Here is a 22,552-nt window from a genome sequence, read left to right on the forward strand (position 1 = left end):
AAATTGAAGTGGATATGTAACTAAGGCAAAAGACTTTGAACTGTTTTGCAGGCAATGTGCATACAATATCAGTTTTAATACAGTAGGTATTCTACATTTTTTTAGAAATGTCAACTGTCATTAGAATGAGGCAGGATATCTTGGAAGTCTCAGTAAAAGACTCTGAGTCAAGATCAAGTATTGCTAATGCATTCCAACAGGAACAAAAAAAGCCCACAGTCAACAAGCACCCGTTTTTATTAAGTCATGTGTAAAAGTGGAAGTGATAGCTGTGCCTACCTTATTTATCAAAAGTGCAATTTAGATACATAAGCAAAGTAAAATCAAGCTGCAGAAGAAAAAACACATTTTCTAGGTGGCTGTCGTTGTTACTGGACTACTGTCTCGTTTTGAAAACTGAAAAAGAATGTGGATGAATTGGAAAAGATACAGAGGAGCATTTCAAGAGTCCTTCAAAAATTTAAAGATATGATTCAGAATGAGATGATAGTTTAGCTTATCAAGAAGAAGATCAGCAGGTGAAATCATCACAGTCCTTAAGCACTTATTTTGAAAATAAGCTTTTAAAAATAGAGATTTTGTACTGTGCATAATACATACAAGATGAACTACCAGCTGAAGCTGAACTTGATAATTCCTGCTAGCAATACTGTACACACTGATAAAACTATCAAATTTAAATAGCATAATAATTTTCTAAAGACTGCAGAGGATTCTTTCTCTCTGGGAAGTTTTTACAGCTTCTGAAAAACTATACGCTACTTCAAGCACATCCAGTGGATTTAAAACAGGAAGAGCAAAGTCTTATCAGAGCAATTCAGTAGTGTATGTAGGTTGTACTATCACAATGACTTTCTTTGGCTCTGGAATCTGTGACATGCCACCCAGAAAGTCATCTCTTTTGCAGTTTAAATATAGTATGAATGTATTTCTCTAGAATGCCCCATTTCTCAATAATATTAATCAAATCATTTTTCTTGGCAGATGGTCTCTACCACAGCAGCATAAAATCAAATAATAGTGTAAGTAACACAGTTATGTTGTTTTTGAGACAAATACATATAATTAGATTATCATAATGTGCAGTTTGACTTGCTGCACTTGACTGCTTGATTTTTTCTTTATGTGACCAGGCAACTAAAACCAGTGGTTTCTTTTTAAATTAAAAAAGAATATTTGTGAAACAAGCGTTTTGATATTTGTATCACAATACAAATATGTGACTGCTGCCTCCTAACCAGGTGAGAAAAGCTTTTAATTATTCAAAAAACAGACAAAAAAAAATTCATAGTGACTGGACCAGAATAACAGAGAGAAACAGAAATAATGCTAAAAAAAAAGTGGAAGATTACTACTGACAGCTCACTTAGAATTTAACTGAGGAACCTGAAAAGAGCTGTACTCCCGAAGCAATGACAAGGCTGAAGGAATATCCTGGGAAGGAGCTGTGCAGGAGACAGCAAAAGCACTTCAGCAAATATTTCTGGGACGTACATTTTGTGCAAAAGAATGATGTCAGATTTGGGCCACACAGTTGCCTACAGTGTAGATAAAAGGATGGGATTCACAGTACATCAACAGGATATTTTTCTCTAGCTGCCTATAGAGTCCAAAGGGTTAAAAAAATCTACACACTGAAAAGAGCACAGATCAGGGAAAGACCTAAGGAGTACAAAGACGTAAAGGAAAACTGACAAAAATGCTGTTTGTCCAATCTCCTGGCTACCAGTCCAAAGTATTACATGGTATATCTCAATTTTACCATGTAACGTAAAAATAATCTAAAATAAATGTTGCAACCAAAAGGTTGAACAGGTCAGTTCAATACATGCTACTCTATCCTAGATGACAATAATGGCTCAAAGAGCTTCTGCTGCTTCAGTGTGTCTAAGTGAAAGTTGTCCTTACGTGCAACTTGAGCAACAGCATTTTCATCAAGCAGCATCTCCGCGATTCCTTCCTGATCCACTTCGATTTCATCCACATACACCATTTCTGTCAACGCTCGTGTTTTTAGGCTCCAAGCAGCCTGAATAAGGATAAAGCAAAAAAGACAAATACCTTTAAGAGATAAAATTAATAATAACCTAATTAGCATTTTTGTCCTTTTTTAATATTTTTTAATATGCTATTTCTTTCAAAGTTTTAGTAGGTTTGGGTAGGGTACTGATTTAAACAACTGAGTATACAGTTTAGTATACATCTGTTTAGATATACTCTAATGTACAATGTGTACACTCTACTACATTAGTGACCTAAGGTCACTTTTAAAATCAAGAGTTGCCTGACATGTGGGTAACAAGTGCAGCCTGAAGCAGGACCCAATGTGCACATCTGAAAAAGCACACTAGGACACCAGGTACCCAAGAAGCCCCAGTAGATGATTTAGCTTGTCAGCCAAGGCAGTTCCCTGCCTGCCCACCTCAAAGTAGAGGAATGGGGTCGTGCAGCAGATGTCAGGTAGCTCTTTCAAAATGGAACAGATACAGCCATGGAGTTTGGAGGCCAGAACTTCATGCCTCATGAAAAGTTACGACTGATTTAGGTCACAGGCAACTGTTTGAGGTCTTGTGCTTTTGAAGACATCCCCTGCCATGACTGCTGTTAAAGAGGTGACAGATATCTTAGGCAAACTGATGGGGAAGGGAGGTTAAGTAAAACCACTGTAATGCAAAATAATGCCTTTCCCAAGCAGTAGCGAAAGAAAGAAAGAAAATCCAATAGCCAAGAGCTGAAGGCATCATCTACAGCATTATCAAGCAACGGAGAGTCCTTAAGAGAATAATCCAAGACTCCTTATTTCAAAGAATCAGCTGTGTAAATGTACAGATTAGGCATCTCTAACAAACTGCAAGATTACTGAAGTGCTGAAGTTGTTGGTGAACTGAACTGACAAACGGCTAAAGGAAATGTCTTGGAGGATTATGAAAGCAGCGCTGAAAGGCAAACATAATCCTAGCCTATGTGACAAGCTTCTTGTACACTATACAAGCGGCAAAAAATGTAGAGGAAAAAGAAGTAGTCGTACCTCCATACCACAATCTAAGTGCAGATTCAACCACTTTATTGGTAACTCAATAGACCTGCAATGTACTCATAAAGCGGGCATGAGCCACAAAAATCAATCACTGAACTTCTTTCAGACATTGAACAGATCACTGTAATTTTTCCAGACTGAACTCATTACCAAAATAATCAGATTTGTTTCTTTTCTGACATGCGGTAAAGCACTCCAGTGGAAAAGCATGTTTGATATCTACTAAGGAGACATTTCAAATGAGAGACAGAATATGCTACTATTTATGGAAGTTAAGGTCAAACACAGAAATGTTTGCTCATTAAATAAGAAGCACAAGAAGATCTGGACTTCAGACTTCTCAAAACATAAATCATAATTTAAGAGGGGTATTTCTCATTCATTACTTTTTAAACCATATCTTCCACTGCACTTACCTCATACAATATCTCTATACAATTTTATAATTGTTTACCAAAAGTAAGTTTATCTAAAGTTGAGGATAAGACTCAATGCTTTAAAAATTATTTCCAATTAGAAATGTAGGAGGAATTTGCCACTGAGTTCATTTTTAACTAGACACCTTTGTTTCAATAAGAGGAGAAATGAAGAGGGCAAATCATTTGAAAACAGGCCAGACAGACATAATCCAGATCTGCTTTATTATTTTTTAGCTTCTTCTTATGCAGTTAGGTGACAACCTTTAATTAGCTTTGAAATTTTACAGTTAAATGTTCATCATCTTATTTTCATCACGTCAGTTTGTTGAATTTCTTAACACTCCCACACTAAATATATTCCTTTTTTTTTTTTTTAATAGAGATTGAAGGATGTCTGAAGTAAACATACTCATTGTCTATACTGGGAATATGCTGAAATTAGAGATCTCAATAGCCAAATACAGTAACTGCCCATATAACACTGTTTCCTTTACGGAAATTGCAGCTTCTCTATGCTACCTGCTAAAATTTGGGACAGATATAAGCAAATCACTGTGTTTTTTCCCCATAACAAACATCAGAGAACCTGATGTCTCTTTGCCACTTTTGCAAAAGGTTCATTTTGCCACTTTTCCTGTTTTAGGTTTCTAGTTTGTGACTTAACAGACAACAACAATCCTAAATATCTCATGCTATTCCTTCATTAAGTCTCAGTCTGTAGATTAAAAGTACTGTCTGTGGCAATATATTTATAGGTTTTCTGATCAAAACTGCAAGAGAGAGAAAAATGCCAAATGCTATTTAAGCTATAGATAGATGACCTCTACTTGGGAAGACAAACAAACAATTAAAAATTCTTATCTACTAAATACAGGACTCACAAGAAATAAGACTATAATTTTTATGTATTCAATTAAATGAAATATAAAGCAGAGCTCTAAGAGCACCAGGGCTGTTGTATCTGTGAAATATATGTTGCCTTTCTCCTAATCTCATCAGCCGATGAAGGTCATTCAGTTCACGATAGATTCAATTTAGAATTTTGCTTTTAGAAGGCAGTGAGCTACTGCTTAACTGCTGAATAAAACTAAAAGAGATATGTAAGAGAGAAATATACTTTCAGAAAAAGCTGCCAATTTAAAAACAAAGCTGCCAATTTAAATAAAATCTTCTAAAATCAAATTTATGATATTAAGAATTTAAAATATGAAACAGGTATTCAATATATTAGAAACTCTTTCTAATAATTTCATCTAGTATTTGTGTTAATAGAAATGATTTTACCTGAAACACAGAGTATTCAGAATCAGGCTCCTGAAAAGAGAGGAAATATAAATTAAGGAATAGAAATACCAAAAAATAAAAAGGACAAAAAAAAGGAAATATAACTATAAAATTAAATCAAAATACTCCGTGACCTCTTGTACAAGTACTCCCTATGTGACACAAATATCCAAATCTCTATTATTTTATTGCATTATCTCCCTTTTCACATATTATCTCACTTTTCTGAGCTAAGCAATGTTTTGCTGAATAAAAGCATATTTATAACAAGTATTTTTTTCAGGTAGTATTTGCTTTCTTGCTTCTCCTGGATCACACTGGCAAAATCTTATATTAACATGAAAGGATTCTTAAACTGAAGAGTTACCCATTTTAATAATCAAACATGAAACACCTGGAAAATGACAGCATATCTCAAAAGCAACTAGTTTTTTAGGCCATGGGCTTTAGAATTCCTACACAGAAAAATATATCTTGGTGTGTTTTTGTTAGCTGCTGATGATATTTGCATTGACACAAATACAGTACATATTAATAGCTTTAAAAATAAAGATGGGGAAATGGAAAGTAGAGATTTGCTTTAAAATCTTCTAAGGACTTTCAGTCTTCTGTGGAGTCAGACGGTTACTTTTCTGCTCCTAAAGGCAATGGAAAATTCCTTACATACCTGGCCTTGTAGAAAGACACCAAGGTGAAACTGATGTCAGGTCAAATATAGAATCATAGAATAATTCAGGCTGGAAATGTCCTCCCAAAGACTCTAGTCCAATCCTCTGCTCAAAGCAAGGTCAGCTATGTGGTCAGACCAGGTTGCTCGAGGCTTTCTCCAGTTGGATGTGGAAAACCTCTAAGGATGGAGAGATTGCACAGCCTCTCTGGGCAGCCTGTTCCACTGAACTGAAGGTTGCACCTTCATGTCCTCTCTACTATAAGCCAAACAAGCCCATTTCCTTCAGCCTCTCCTTGCTCTCCAGCTATTTTGGTAGCCCTTTGCTCAGTTTTACTCGTTTTTCACAACTTCAAATCATCTTTCTCCTACTTTCTAATACTGGGGGGGCTCGAACTTGGATGCACTCTAGATGCGGCCCAACAACTGCCTAGGAGAGATGGAGAATCACATTTCTCAACCTTGTGGGGGCCATACACGTGTTAGATACTGCCCAGCATGCTGTTATCCTCCTTTGTTGCCAGGACTCACCACTGGGGTATGTTCATAACTCACCAACAGACAGGCATGGGCTGGCTGTTTGCTTTCATGTGGAGCAAGAGTCTATTTCTTTCAGTCAGAGCATTTTTACTCAGCTATTCCCATGCCAGCTGGGACCTGGAACCTGGGTGATGCTCTCCTCTTCCTTCTGTAGCATATTGGAATACCTGTGGCTTTTTGTGGATGGTATTTAGAGTCAGGAGCCTGTTTTATCTATGCTAGAAAGTACAGAATGTAGTTTATAAATTGAATAGTCTATGGAAGCAAACATTAATGGTCTATGGAAGTAAACACTAAAGAAGAGGTTCATTCCAGCTGTCTGTGTGCCAGTGAAGCAGACATCTGTGCTTGACTAAGTCACTGAAACTATCCTTGCACTTTAGATGTCTGATTAAATGAACTCAAGGTTCCTTTAATATGCTGTTTTATTTACAGTATTTAAGTCTTCTAGAAAATAAACCATTCTAGCTTTTTCAGCAATAAAGAAAAGGACATTGAGAGCATTTTATTCACCCCATTGCATCTGAGCTCTACAGCACATATGGTGTATTAGAAAATGGTTTAAGAGCAGTAGGTGATCTTCCATACCATATGTGCTACAGTAACTAATGAGGACAAGGTTAGGAACACTACGTCAACCCTTACTCAAAAATGCCTTCATATTACAGCTGTGTATCTTACTTTGGGCATTGCTCATTAATTAAAAAAATAATTTAAGATCAACTAAATTTTGTCTATGAAAGAACATTCATATTGCTAAAAGAAATTTTGACAAAAATTACTGGGTCAACCATACTTACTAAAATAATTGCTTTGTTATAAGGTTAGGTGTTAATATGTATTGTTCAGACATCCTAATTTACTTCTCTAGACTTTGAAAAGAGGTATCTTAAGATTCTAGATAACCCTCAAGAAAGCAAATGAACCCTCTCATTAAGGACAAGCAAGGAACAATTGAAAGTAACATTAAAATATTGCATGTTTGGAGATAGGTGGATCTAGCATTTGCTATTCATGCAAGTAATCCACTGGAACACGATGCCTCAGTAAAGACTTCTTTGAGAGGATTAACGAATAGTACAGCCCTGTAAGCTTGTCTCTCAAAACAAAAGGTCATATTTATTCTTCATTTACACATTTAAAGCCCCTTTGAAATTAATAAGATTGTAAAAGCAGTAAAGGAAGGATTTAACCCAGATCTCTAAATCCACTGAGGGCATTTTAAAATTAATGTGTAAAGTCAGTCTATTTTAAGACCAAAAATATATATAAAATTAAGTCTTCTGATGTTTACTGCCCAGAATAGGGAATGAAATAAAGAGCAGATTACATATTTTAAATTCTATAAAAGCTTCAATATACAACTAGTTTCAGCCGAGTATGATTTAATACATGCAGAAAATCAAAAACGGCATATTCTGAAAGTAATCTTCAAATGATTAAGAGCAGAAAGAGAGAAAACAATAAGCAAGAACAGTGACATTACTGGATATTAGTAATACTGGATTTAGTAACTACTGTCTTTTCAACCAATAACTCATTTCAGTTGACAAATTTCCACATACATGAAGACATCAGCAATACCTTTATTAGGATATTACAAAAAAACTGTGCAAATAACAATGGCAGCTTAAGGTATAAGCCTGGGAGAAGGACAAGTGAACAAAAGCAAATGCTCATGCTAGATGATTAAACAAGCTAAAGGCAGGACATCCACCGCATGTCTATTAATTATATCAGGCATTATTTTTTAATTGTTAAACCACAGCAGGCCTAGTACATCAGTGCGGGTTTATTGCCCTGAATCTGACATATGGAACACAAAGAAGAGTAATCAGATTAGGTAACTAATCAGGATGATCAGCAGAGACAGCCATGGAGTGCATCTCCTCTAGGTCATGCTATTGCTATAAACACAGAAGACAATGCCTCCTTATTTACGATAAGAAATAACATTGATGCTTTGCACAGTTGTGTTCCCAAATGCTAGACATGGAGAACATGTCGTGTTATCTATGCTGAGACTCTCAGTACAGAAGTAAACTTCATCAGTGAAGTTTACAATCCTATTTCTTAAATGAAGAAATGCACAGGAGGTTTCTATAAACAGGATTTTAGTCTTCTCTAATAGGTAACTCAACAGAAATTGCTATTTTCTTTCAAAGCCTTCATCTAGTTACTTATAAAGAAATTTTTATTAAGCAGAATTGATTTTAAAATGCATTGACTTCACTGATGTATTATTTAAGAATACAGATTTATAGTGGCATGGCATTTGATAGTATCACATAAAAATATTCTAATTTATGCCTAGCTGGCTGAAAAGTCAACACCATACCTCAAAAAAAGCTTTTAGGACTGACCACATCTGGTTACAGAGTTCAAAAAGATTATCAGTAAACCTGTTTTTTAGACCTTCAAATCTTCCTTCTCCTTACTGTGCTTTAAAGAAATGCTTCTTAAACACCATCATATTCCCAACAAAAACATATTCTGAATATTAAGGTATATGTAAAGAGTGTGGCAGACATATAGAAAGTTGCTTAAGAATATTTAATTTTATATTTATAGCCATGACTGACAAGGATGCCCACTAAAACATGGTGCCAGTTGCAAGGGAGCAGGAGTGGAGCCATCGTTTCATTGACCAGTTGACATGAGTGGGAGAAATGAACAGTGTTTCAGACAGGCAAGGTCTTCTGTTTCAGACATGAAGACACCTCCACTGTGCACTATTAGGCTCTTACATTAATTATTATGGTTAAGTCACATCTTATAAAGGGAGATAGGTAACTGCCTGGGCACAAAAACATTCTGTGCTACAAGAATCATAGTTTAGCTCAACCATTCCTGGGCAGTATCTCCTAAACCTTGGCTTTATATCAACTCCTACTATCCCCTCCTCAGGGGAATCCTACTATCCTGCTCGAGGAAGCAAACCCTGAGCAGTGAAGGAGGCTGCTGCTCTTAAAAGGTCCTTCTTGCACTGGCTGCAGAGGTTGGGAGGGATGTTCTTAGTGAAATATGGGGCAGCAGGATGAGAACAGATGGCACTGTGATTACTGCAGTTGAGTATTGCCTTGCGGTGCACAACATCTCACTTAATCCAAACTTTCTGTAAGTGTTGTCATTTGTCTGCGTTTTTCTGTTGCCCAAAATGACCTATCTTGGTTTGCTGAGTGCTCCCATTAAGGGAGACAGGCACTGACCATTAAATGTTTTAGACCTGCTTTTTAAGCACTATGGATCAGATGTTTCAGGTTAGGAAGCAAAACTTAACAATTTTGACTGAGTTATTTCTCCAGATTACACTAAAATATTAGTGACTTGGTAAACATAGATGGAAAATAGCATCATTTTCCTGCTAGGCAGATGAAGACGAGAGAAACATGATTTGCTCAAGCTATTTAGGAACTAACTGCTTTCACTAACAGTCTCCAAGAATTAGCACTCTGTTTGAAAATGGTATTGGATTCCTAAATAAATCAATTAAAAGAGTAATCTTGGGTCACTTTTAAAAATATACTACCATAACTTAAGCTACCATTCAAATAAATACTATCAGCATGATAAACAGTATTAGAATAAAGATGGAGAAATTGTTTACCACTTCAGTTCTAATTGCTTCAATGTTCAACCTCTAAGCTTAGCATCTTAAGTGTTTTATATATATATATTATATATAAATATATAAATATAAATATAAAATATATATAAAAATATATATATATTTATAAGTGTTTTATAAAATAACAGTGTTATTACACACAAAGTAAACTCACAATTTGTGTACAGCAGTACGTGAATATAATTTGCTTTTTCATTCCCTTGCCTTATGTAGACTCAAAATAGCCTTCAAACTTCCAAACTACAAGTAAGGTAGATTCTTGAAGGATATTATTATTCCCTTCTCTCTCTCTGACCAAATCAAGCAGAGTGAATATCTGACATGAAAATATGTTAGAAAGTAAGTAGCTAAGAGCACAACAAGCATAGTAAAATATCGATTTTCTTGGACAGGTAACCAATATTTTGTGTTGATAAAAGGTGTAAAATCTAAACCATGATGAGTGCAGTTGACCAAAAATGAGAAATATCTATGTATTGGTATTTCTGCCATGTATGTTAATAGCTAAGTTTTAGCTATATAATTAGAAAATGTTTTTTCCTTAAGAGATTTTATGTGTAAGATTGTGTAGCATGAGCGGATCAGAGCCTGGTTCAAGCTGCACCACTGAAAATTGCTGCTATTCCGGCTTCTCGAGCTTGCTGTATCACAGCAAAGAGAGGATATAAATAAGGCTGCATTTTCTGTTGGGAGCCGTGTCTTGGTCTGGACTGCCTGATAAGGAATGTTGGAGAAGACAGCTGTATAACTACTGAATTTCAAAAACATAAATACATTGTCAAATATAGTGTATTTCATAATCCTTTTGAAGAAGCACACAGAGCTGCCTCTCAATTTTTTTGAAAGTCCCTAAACTGTTACGTAAAGTATTTAGAGTAAAAACCATTTACTGAGATCTGCACAGTTGCAATATAAAAAAACAGATGTGCTTTACTTCAATGTTATTCTGTGAAATCTCTTTGCAGCGAAAGACTGCAACATTGATCCTCACATTTTCAAGAATTATTTTCTAGGCTAAAGTAGACATATTTTGGAATATTTTTAGAAGTAATTTATTCCTGCTTAAATCGAGCTCTTAATAAGGATCCTTCAAGGAGATTACAGGGGCAAGCGCAAAACTAACCATACTTCAAGCTTGACTCTACAGCAAGTAAAGACATTTCTTTCCCTTCTAATCTTTCAGGTAGATTTGGAAGATGATGCTGATGGTAAGTGTATTTTTAGATAAAATTATGAACAGGAATGTAGTCTTTAAATGGACACACCGAGTTACACAATCCATTTTTTTGCAGGCAGCCATAACCTGGAAGCCTGTAACTAAACAAAACCAACTAAGTAAACAAAAACCCCACCACAACAAAACTCAATCCTAAAGTGAATTTCAGAGACTTTCATAGAGCTCTTCCTCTTTTTAACAGCTTATGACTTGATGTTTATAGACACTATTCCTATTCCTAACCCTCCACTCTCAGCCTAATTACATAAAAATGGAAAAAAAAAAAAAGAGAAAGGTGAGAACATTGAAGATGAAGTGCATTAGTTTATCACTTCATCCTCCAAACAGAGGGCACCAACCTTTTGTCTTACATTTGTAAAATATTTGCAAAAAACTCATATTTGCTGGTACGTAGTATTTGGGTTCTCTAAGTAGAATGTATGATCTTACCTAAGGCAATTATTTAATTTACATACTTATAGGTTTGAAAAATACATAATCATTGTTTGGATGACAGACTTGCAAGGGAAATTTAAAGGACAGAAAGAAAATGGAAAAAAAAAAAAAATCACCCATGAGATCTAAATCTTCTTACTTTGGTTTTCCTGTTTTTCTCCTAAGCATTTTTCTCAGCCCTCCATACCTTATATTCCTTACTCTACTCCTGTCACTTGCTGATCTCTTCAAGTTCACCACTGCTACCAGGACAGTCAATGTTTGGCCAAGATTTGGAGTTGCCAGCCACAGCATATTAATTGCCTACCTGAGGTTCAGCACATGTTAGACATACAGAGTCTTTATGTTTCCGTGTTGAGATCATAGTTTGGAAAACTTCGCACTAAATCTAAAGATCTGTAAATTGGTATTAACAGAATCACTGCAATCTTTACAACTCTTACTTACTGCTTACTTACTTACTGCTATGAAGTGCACTGCAATAGTCCTGAGAGCTCCAGTCATGGACTAGGTGCTCTACAACTATATGAAAAGATTTCATGTATCAGGGCCTAATAATTTGAATACTGTGTTCAAGTACATTTTTGAAGAAACTGCAGAGAACTGACACTGGACCCTATTCAGTTTTTGGGACCGATATTCTTGAAATGCTAAAAACTTTTCTGCTTTCTCACTCATTGGTCCTAGTTAGTGCCTTATAGTATATATCATAAAATATCAAACCTAAACAGTATAAAAATTCACTGTGCTTTACATTTATCATGTGACTATGCAGCATTTCCTCTCTTTTCTTTTTCCTTGAAAATAATTATCTTCAAGTTCCTTAAAAATACATAGCTATAGCATGCTTTGGGAGATGCAGCAATTTCCTTTAAAGTACTTATATCCAAAAAACATCCATTTGTTTACTGTGTTTTCCAAGTCTGGTGCCAAGAGTTCTTATACTCTCAAACAGCATTCCCAAGCTCTTATTTCTTACCAAGAAAAGCAAGCAAATACAAGCGCTAGGTAACACAGGTCCAATATTTCCAGAGCAGGCCAGACAGATCAACTAAAGTTCCCTTTACTCATTACGCTGAAGGAGATTTTTTTTTTTGGGGGGGGGAAACAAAACTACAAATATATATAAAAATATACCTCATTCGTGTAAGTATTTGAGGGCATACCTTCACTAACTGCCAATTTTGACTTTCCCTGAGATTTTAACCCAACTTTGTCTTACACAGAAGAACTCAGAGGGTCACTTCGCACCTCTCCACAAGCAGAGAGCACATGGAGGCAGGGACGGGATCCTGGCAGGAGGAGGGACCGCCTGGACACGGATGCGGCCCCCTCTGAGGAAGGAGTTTAACGGCCCAAGTTCACGGGGCAGTTTCCCTACGACATCCCTACGACATTCCTGACGATAAATAAAGAACTAGAACAACCACGGCGCGGGCAGAGGCGCCTCCGCACGGCCCGGCCAGGGGCGAAGCGGGAGCGGGCGCCACGCTAAGATGGAGCCGCCCGCGCACAGCCGCTTCCCGGCCGCAACAGGCGGCGAGGACCGACACCCGCAGACAGACTGACGGAAAGACAGGCGCACCGACAGGCGCCGGCGCCCGCTCGTGCTCGGGCAGGGCGCCCCGTCTCCCAGCCCGGCCCCGCTACCTGCTCGCCGGGCGCCCGCTCCAGCAGCCGGGAGCAGAGCGCCGAGCACTGCGCGAACTTCCTCCGCCTGAAGTAGCTCCAGGCCTGGAAGAGCGGCTCCATGTCAGGCGCCATGCCGCCGCCCCGCCTCCCGGCGCCCGGGGCGGAGCGGAGCGGAGGAGCCGCCGCCGCCACCGGGGAAACGGCGCGGGCCCGCCTCGGTGCGAGGCGCCCTGCATGCGCGCTAGGCCCAGCCTTGCAGAGCTGGGGCGTCTGCCTGAACGAGGGCTCCGTCCTGGCGCTCTTACTGGGGTAGGAAGTCTCTTGGCGCCATGAAACTCCTGGCTGGGAGAAGCAGGGACTGCTGCGAGCAGCCGTGCTCCCGTCGCCCAGGCTCCATTGGCTCCCCTGTGTTTCTGCAGAGGGAAAACAATCTGAGGTGTTCTACAGAAGTAAAGTACCTGGGAAAATAATCTGAGGTGTTTTAGAGTAGAAAAGAAAGCTGCAGTGTAACTCTTCCCGTATTTGTGTGGTAAGGTGCTGAATGCAGCCATCTGCCCAGGTAAACGCAAGAAAAAATCTCTAAGGAGACCTGGAGAACTAAAGAAATGAGCTTGTGATGTGCAGAGTCTCTGAAGGGTGAACATCATGATAGCAAAAACCATGCTACAGGTAATTTCATAGATTGCCCTTATTTTATTCTTTCTGACTCACCCAAACTATCAGTTTGTCCGAGATTTGGCTAAGCTTTGTGCAGCTCATATCCAGGCTGGCAAAATCATTGTCAGACTAGAAGATGTTAAAATATATATATTATATTTAAAAATAAGAGCTATGGTCCATCCTCAAATGGGAGTAAATGGTTTGAGCTGAAGTAACAGCAAGTAACATCTGGGCTTCATGTCCCATGATGCTGCACAGGGAAAATGAGTGAAGCATTTTCTGGGACCCAAGGGATTCCGAGTTAAGAGGGGTGGAAAGGAAATAGCAGATTCTTCCCATTCTCTGTTTTTGGGTCGTTACGGAAGAGCACGTGCTGCATTGCCATAGAATATGCAGCAAACCTGTGTGGGGAGCCCTGTACCCAGGTGCGTCAGAAGGGTGCACAGTATTTCCCTATGCCTTCTCCGTCCATCTACTGTGATATCGCTGTGTGGTTGTGCTGCTGTGGCTGAGCAACCACCGAGTCCTAAGGCGGTATCTAGTGTTGCTGTAGGTTCTTTTGTTATGAATTCTTGGAGGCTGTGTCCTTCAGGATGTCCTTCAGCAGGTAAGGACATGGCGAGGATTCGAATGATATGCAGGATGTGCTATTCAGAGAGCTTGTGATTGCTAGCCAGAAACTACAGATTTATTAGAAAGCTAAATTGAAGTTTATCCAAGGATTTTTCCTAACTTTTATGAGATGCCTGCTGTTAAATGCTTGCTGTTACCATGTTAGGTAATTCAGTGTGTCTGGGGTGCTAACTTTTTATAGAATGTAATGTGAAGGGCACTTTTTGTTTGAAGGTCAGTACATTAATTCCAATGTTATCAGATTAAAATGTCAAACTGGTGTTAGCTAGTTTACTGGAGACAGATAATAGCAGGGTGTTTTATAGTTGCTGTTGTTAAAAAGCAGTTATCTTTTTCCAAACAATCACCACATCAGTTAAACACCTCATTTATCTGCATAGGAAAACACAGAGGAGATCATTAGCTCCTAAACTTTATTGATTCCCACACTGCCTTCTTAAAAAAAAATTATATTTAAAGCTCTACATATAAATGTCTCCTTGTGAACATGTATTTTAAGCTTCAGGAATGTCTTAACAAGTACTTTCAGACTGCAAAGTAAATGAAATGCTGAAAAAAATGCTTAGGGTATTTCACTCTAACACTTTTAAAATCATTTCCATTTTGAGATAATGAATTAAAAAGAGAATGAATGAAGAAGCCATTGTGGGCAGACTCAACAGATGAAGATTTCCAGGTACTCAGTTAACCTGGGAGCTCTGCATTTAGCTGAGCAAAGTAGCTGGATTAGTTACAGGTGTCATCAGCTACTTCCCAGTAAGGCTCAGGTGAGGATGTTTGGCTTGACAAGAGATCTGTTTTCTGTTCCCCAGGGAAAAGAATAGAGCTTCTAAACAAAGAAAGCAGTGGAAACCAGAAAAAGACATGAAGAAAAACACTCCAAACTGTCTTCCTTTATATGCATGAGAACTCGGAGTTCCCCTGATGAAAGCTGATGACTTTTCAGAAGCAAAGAATGAGATGAGACTGTGTGACTAGAAAGCAAAGGGAACAAATTGTCTGCAAATCATGTAAGCAGTCAGCATTTATTCTCTGGGTTATGCCTCTTGAAGCAAGAAAAAAAAGAATAAAGTATTTCAAGTAGCTTTTTTGGGAGGACAAGTGGTGGAGAAAAATGAGTGCTTTTCATATAACAGGATTGCTTTATCTTAAATCAGTAATATTACTGGACCTCAGCTATTGTTTTTTGGCACCAGGATTATCTCTGTAGCAAAAAAAGCCACCATCTTACAATGTTATGCCGAGCACCACAGGTTTCAAAGCTCTGTTCATTAGCAGCCTTGTTTCTTCTCTTTCCACAGAAAAAATCTTGAACTATAGTTTATGAACTGGAGGTGGATATTATGATTCCAGAAATGTATCTTTCATCAAATCATTTACTTTCATGGCCTACTTCCCCAAATGTAGAGCAGAAATACACTGAGGCTTGTCCTTCTTCTAGGTGGCTTCATTGATTTTACTGAGTGTGTTGAACCCTTCACTGTTAAATGCTAGAGGAGTTTATTGTGTAAGGGTAGTAAAAAGTGCAGATGGACAGAGAAAGGTATGTCCACAGCACCCAGGTCAGTGCTTAGGGTCCCTGTAAAATCCCTGCCCATGTGTTGCCTATCTGCATGCATTACTCAGGGCATACATACGCATCACAGTACTTGTGTTCATCTTCCATTAAATGCTAGAGAACATCAGTAATGCTAAGTATCTTGGAGGTGATGCTATGTGTCTTGGAGGTGGCACTGTTTTATTCTTGAAAGCAAAGGGAGCTATGTTCTGCAGCTGAGGTAGAACTCAGTGGAAGATCTGACCTGAGAAAAAGTATGTCATGATCCTACAGGAACATTGCAAAGAAGATTTAACCAATATCAACAGGTTTCCACATAAGCAGAACACTTTAACACAAAATTACATATAACTGAGCCTGCCTGCCTCTAAAGTAAACTGGTCTCCAGTGTGTCCTCTACTCTCATGGAGGCTAATCCTACAGTTAAACTGTGTATGCTAGATCTAAAAAGAAGTCCATCAGCTGGGCAGCAGTTGAGTGACCCGAGACTCCTCTATGTAGCCAAAATGCACAACTGGCCTATCAATAATACGACTGCCAGGAGATTGAATTCTTCATTAGGCTGACAGCAGCCTGGAGAGTGTGCTTTGCTTCTGAGGACTTTTTTCACACAGGATGCAGTGCATGAAATAACTGTCTCAACCAAAGGGATTGCATTTGTTGTCACTGGAAGTGGACAATGTCAAATTTGTGTTGTATAAGAAGTGCACAGTCACAACTAGGGAGATGGAACGTGCTGAACCTCCTTTACAGGACCTAGGAGATGATATATTTCAGGCTCTGGAATTGGTATCAAGGTAACGAGGAGTATTTTTCAGCTCTGGAGTATTTACTTCATTATCTCATTTATTCAAATATATCCCCAAATCCCATTTCAGAACTGAAGATGTAGCACGCATCTGTGCAGAACATAAGGTAGCTGTTCCTTGGTTTATGGGAGATTAGTATTTGGCATCAGTAAAATTGGTGGTGCCTGTCTCTCCATATTACACTTCAAAAAGGATCGTTGCTGGAGTTCTTGTGTAAGGTCTGTGGAGAAAAAGTAATTTTGAATGTGGATAGAAGCTGATTGCTTTTTTCTCATAGCTCAGGGTTAAGACAGTGTTTGAGTAGCTCTTTAGAGCTATCAGTATCAGCTTCTTTCACATGTCGTCTCCCCAAAATGAAGCAAATTAATCCTGTCTTCTCAGATGAAATAAGTTTTGGAAATTTTATCTCAGATGTACTTGATTTGTGGAAGAAAAAAATTTAAATTTCCTGTGTGATGTTGATAGAAAAAAAACCCTCATAATTTAGTAATGTAGCAACATCCTCAGAAAGATTTTCTATGTACAAGATTCATTTTATTGCTTGAAATGTTGCAAGTGATGCTAGTGTATGATATTCTGAAAGGAAAGGTTATTTGGGTTATTTGGCCTATATGCTTGTCTCATTCTCTGTTGCCAGTTTTTGTGCGGCTGGGTTATTCATTTGAGAATTAGATGTCTCTAGGATGGGGTACAGAAAAAACCCTTACTATAAGTATTGTTAAATGGCTATATCAAGGAGCTTTGCTGAATATCATGAATCTATTATTATTGATCTTTATTAGTAAAACAGGTTTATATAATTGCATCTTGTAAAAATGTCATTTTTGTTGACATACTTGTCTCGCCTGTTGGATTTTAGTTTCCAATAATTGTTTGATTGCTTGTTAAGATTACATTTTGTTTAAAAATGTCTTTGTGCTTCCTACTTTTCATTATAATATAGTTCTTCTTGCTGACAAGGGTGGTTTAAATTGGTACTGAAAACTGACTCTGACAGGGTAGATGTATTTAGTGTTGTTTTCCTTTGCATGCTCTCCTAGAGTAAACACTTCCTCTTCCCAGACATTTTGAAGATGAAGAAAATAATGTGAAATGACTAGAGAGAGCTAATTTTCATGCTGTATTTAAGGGGTCACTCAAAACCCATCATATTAGGAAAGAGAGAAGAATTGAAACATAGTCAGTGGAAAGTTCTGTACTTGATGCAAGATTGGGAGACACTTCTGCCTATAACAAAAGAAGCTGCTGCCGTGTGTGTCTTTTGACATCTAACCTACAAATATGAGATACATTCCCTTGCTCTAGAAGTCTCTCATGAAGTCTTCTGTGCACCATGCAATCTTACTTGTATTTAAATTAGGAATATTCATTTTCAGGCCTCATCTCTCATTGTTAGCTCAGGTCCTTATTATAAAATGAGGACTAGAATCTAACTTTTTGGTTCACAGAATTCTGTTGCGATCTTAAAATTTGTTCTGCAGCTCTGTGGTGAAACACGCTGAGCTCCTCGGAGTAGCTAAGTCATAGGTTACTGTTTCTGTCAGTTACTTGTCTTGTCTCTCTCTCAAAGAAATCAACGCTGATGTTAACAAACATCCACCTGCAGACTGCCCAAGTTAGACATTTCCTGACTTGTCCTTGAACAAGTATTGGCATGATGAAAGGTGATGGGCCAAAGGGGTCGTTCTGGTGATTCAGGCACAGTTGGTATTGGAAGAATTGAGAGCAGCAGAATAAGGAGCAAGTTGTGAACTCGACTGAAACTACAGATCAGGCTGTGCCCAGTGTTGGCTTTTAAGGAAAGAGCCTATTTGTGGCAGAAGAGCACAAAGAGGAAGTTCCCTGATCACATGCTATTTTTTACCTTCCATCTGAACTCCAGTTCCCATAGGTTTTTGTTTTTTTTTTTTCTTTAATGTTAAGACCATGCCTTATTTACTGCATAAAATTAGAAGATGTAGTCCAAATGAGATTGCCTAAAGATCAGAGTTTGGTCTGAGGCTCAGAGCCAACATCAGAGAAAACAAATGCGCTAAGAGGAGCAGATTTCATTGTGTGCCCAGCCAGACAAAAACCTTAATTGCTGTCATGAATAAGAATACTTGTGTGATCGTGCACGGTGTGATAACCATGGTTACTGTGATCTAGCTGAACAAGGACCATCCAGCAAATAATTACTGAACTTCAGTGGCAAAACTGGTCATGTCCTGACCCATTAACTTTCATATGACCTGAAGTCTTCCCTAGTGCATGCATATATAGACTGTACCCGGTCCTTATTATCAGATTCATCCCTTCATTAGTATGCAGGGTAAACAGGATAGTACCCAACTACTTCACATCAAAAACATCCTTTCCTTCTGCCCTGTTTCAAATGATGCACTGTTTCTTTGATGTAGAAGCTTTGTATGCTACGTTGAATATAGATACTGTGCATCACATTAATAGGAATCAATGAGGATATAAAAAAAATTACCCTATCAGAAATGCTGGTATGTCATTTTCATTTAAAGACAGGTTGCAGAGAATTGCAAAGGATCCACTGGTGACTGGGTACTCTGTTTTGTTCTTAGTTTATCCTTTTTAGAAGGAAATCATGGGAAAAAGATCTCTTTTCCTACAGTGAGAAGTAGCTGTTTTTATATAGAGATGTGAAATCATGTCATGTAGCAGTCTCTTGTATATTGTCTTCTCTTTTATATTGTCTTTCACATCTTAAAACAAAGTATTTGCTGCCTTTAAAATAGGCCTACTTAACTCAAAATTTTACTAAAGTGCCATATGATTGTAGGAATTCACCTACAGAACTTAGAATTTCAAGCACAGGGTGGTGTAAGTTGGAAAGGATTGGAGGGTTTTCGACATCGGTCTGCTGCTCAAGACAGGGTTACCTCGGCACTGGATGAAGTTGCCTGGGTCCTTATCTAGTTGAGGTTAGAGAATCTCTGAAAACGGGGGAGGCACAGCCTCTTCCCTATTGTAAGAGCTTTTGCAAATTCAGTACACAGGGCATTATATTTTCAAGAACTTGTTGCCACTACTGTGTAAAGAGATGTAATCTCGAGCATTTTCAATCAAAATTTTCTATTTTCAATCTAGTAATTTGCACCAGCCAGCTTAAATATTAATTCCACCCAAAAAAAATATAGTGTTATGTGCCAGGGATCGTGGTCATTGTACACCATTCTAGTTGTAAAGAAGTACATTGAACAGGGGTAGAAAATTACCCTTGCATGGAAGCAAGGTGTTGGTTCACAATGTTATAGATCCAGTCATAGGACTGAGCCTGAAATGGCTGTCATAAAAGCAGAATTTAAAATAAGTTGCATTCTATAGTTAGTTTAATAGATCGTTTATATCAATTCATTCTGAGTTCAGAATCAGATTTCCATCATAAATCTACTTGTGGAAAATACGGTGAGATTTAATCAGCCTCTCTTTACGTGCTTCATTTAAGGCTATTTGGGTTGTCATATGCAATATGCAGTGGTGGTGTGTGATGCAGGTTCTTCAAATCACCTTGTTGGGTTATTTCAGTGCACACATAATTGTGCCTAAATGTGAGCTGAAAAAAAAGCTACCCAAGGCAGATCCAGAAGTGTGTGTGGTGACTAGAGCCATGTTGTACAAACACAGTGTCACTGGTGGAAAAAAAACTCCAGTGAGTAGCTCTAAGCATAAAATCTGGTATCAGATTGTTGGCTGTCTGAAAAAAAAATGGTAGTTTTTTCATTGTTTAGAGACCAAAGAGATTCTTTTTAATTGAATTTATGCCACGTGGTAACACAGATTTGTAGGTTTTGTAACAGGTGTTTTAAGAAAGAATACAAATGTTTGTCTAACTTTTAATGTTAATATTAAATTACCACTAAATTTAAACAATTTAAACCACTAAATTTAGTGGTTTTACTAAATCAGTTTCAGATCTGGAGCTAAATGTAGAGACTCTTTTTCATTTATTTGGAAGAACATGGATGCTATTACATAAATTCTTAGGCTGGTTGGTGCCATGGAAAACATGGTAGAAACTCTTCTCAACTGATGTAAGAGTTAGGATTTCATCCTTAGATTACAGGGCAGGCCCTGAATAAGGTCTTATTTCTGGCACTAATATCAAGGTTAAGGAAGCCAATAGCCCTGCCCAATATTACTCAGCTTCAGCGGTCATGTTTCCATCTGCAGCTTCAGCTGTTGCTTTTGTATTTGCATCACTTCCTTTTCTAAGGAAATTTATTTCTGCCATAGACTGTTCTGGAAGAAGTTCTTACCATCTAACCTGATGATGGATTATTCTATAATGTTTGTATCATGTCTATCTCTTTATCTGGTTATTAATGATAATAACCTTGGTTGTTGCCTGCGCTGTTCTAAGTATATGTTCATTGTGCTTTCAATAGGATGCCTATTTCTTCTGGTGTTGGGGATGAATATTTACTGAATTAATACAATTCCTGTGATTGCAAAAGTATAATTTATCTTGCAGAGGCAGGACAAAGTAATATCTATAATATATTTAATTCCATACTCACAAAATTGTTGTCTTTTCATTTTAACTATTGTGTCAGGTTTATCAGGTCAATACCAAACAAAAACAAATAGATCTATGGTTATAAGGTTACAGTAAGAGATGGTCTTAAAAGGGGATTTTAAAGAGTACTTGCATTTTTCTCTTCAGAACAAGTCAGCTGCAACTTTCTGGAAGCATCAGAATTTTAGGAGGCATAGTATAATATAGCGGTGATTTAATTTTCTGGTACTGGTTCTGAAAAGATCCCTCTCTGCAGCTACACTCCATTATCTCTCTTCCTATATTTCACAGAACCTTCTGTATTAAGGTGAGATGTGACAAAATCAGAATTCATTTTTCCATGCTGTTTTTTACCCTTAACTGCCTCCTTCACTCCTAGATGATGCAGTAGACCTCCTGATTATTTGTAGGGCTTCCTGCTTCTAATATTTCAAGGTTTATAAAATGTGTTTATAAAGAGACTAGATAGTCTAATAATATACCCCAGATCTTTTGAATTCCTTTTTAATTTGCATCTTAGGTGATTGCTGATATGGTGCAAAACTTCTGGTTAAATTCTGCATTTTCTGGAGGACAGTTAATTAAGATGGTGTCATAAACTTCGCTGTGCTGTCTTATTTCTTGCCTTCGTACTTTTGCCCAGGACTAAATGCAGCTTTGTGACTGTTAGTGTGCGCCTCAGTGCTGCCAGGTATCGATCTCAGGTAGCAGGTAATTCTCTCTACAGCTCTTAGTGCCTTTCTATTTATGTAGATTTATTAGTTTTGCAAAATCTTACTTTCAAATGTTGTGCTACCATAATAGATGGAGATGTTTTTGTCCCCCAGGATGCTGAAGGTAATGTTGTCACTGTTGCTCATCTTCCTTATATTATACAATTACCACTTGAACCAGCCACTCTGTATTACTTAGGACTTAACGGAGAGTAATCCCTCATCTTGTGTGCTCTGGAATTAGCTGTTCCAAGAGCATTTGTTTAAGAAATCACTCCTTTAAGCCTTGTTCCATTTAGCAATACATGAGATACATTGTAAATATATTGACAATGTGTTAGAAAGACTGTATAATTATGCGTTGCAAGATATTAAAATGCCACTTAGGTGATATTAGCTAGAGAAGTGATGTACTTGTGTCACGGTAGAGTAACAAAATGTAATGTGCAGTCGTTTGCCTGGTACCATAGGAAAGATATAAAACCTGTCATTGGGGGCTGAGACAAAACAGCTCAACGCCTTGTTTTGCATGCTGAAAACTCTTACTGAAAGCATGTAAATATATTACTTGCCTAAGAGCTTGTTTTCCTCTGTATTGCTGGGGCTGACACAAGACATTTCCATCTCCCTACAGGAGTGGCCTGGCCGTGCAGAGAAGCACCATGGACAGCGGCAGCCCATGCACCAGTGGGAAGAGTTGGAGAAGGACCTGCCGTGATGAGGGATGCAGAGGAAGAGCGGAGAAGGGCTGCCCAGAGGCCGTGCGTGAGGT

General features: G+C 38.0%; 1 protein-coding gene and 1 long non-coding RNA gene across 4 annotated transcripts in view; one reads left to right on the top strand and one right to left on the bottom strand.

Annotated features, from left to right (window-relative positions):
• Positions 1-13,011, bottom strand: part of TTC8 (tetratricopeptide repeat domain 8) — a 36,228-nt gene extending 23,217 nt beyond the window's left edge. For both annotated transcript variants that reach the window (XM_026044695.1, XM_026044694.1), the window contains exons 1-3: positions 12,898-13,011; positions 4,741-4,770; positions 1,909-2,029 (exon numbers count right to left, since the gene is read on the bottom strand). In XM_026044695.1, the coding sequence (XP_025900480.1) occupies positions 1,909-2,029; positions 4,741-4,770; positions 12,898-13,011 (265 nt within the window). The remainder of the gene's footprint in view (positions 1-1,908; positions 2,030-4,740; positions 4,771-12,897) is intronic.
• Positions 13,012-13,238: 227 nt separating this feature from the next.
• Positions 13,239-22,552, top strand: LOC112951921. 2 transcript variants are annotated; one of them, XR_003250297.1, is made up of 3 exons: positions 13,239-13,548; positions 14,985-15,182; positions 22,415-22,552. It is a non-coding gene; the product is annotated as an uncharacterized LOC112951921 (long non-coding RNA). The 2 variants fall into 2 exon arrangements; XR_003250296.1 differs by lacking the exon at positions 22,415-22,552 and adding an exon at positions 15,474-15,749.

The sequence above is a fragment of the Nothoprocta perdicaria genome, unplaced genomic scaffold (genome assembly GCF_003342845.1).
Source record: "Nothoprocta perdicaria isolate Ctin4 unplaced genomic scaffold, notPer1 scaffold_379, whole genome shotgun sequence".
In the NCBI taxonomy this organism is placed as follows: Eukaryota; Metazoa; Chordata; class Aves; order Tinamiformes; family Tinamidae; genus Nothoprocta; species Nothoprocta perdicaria.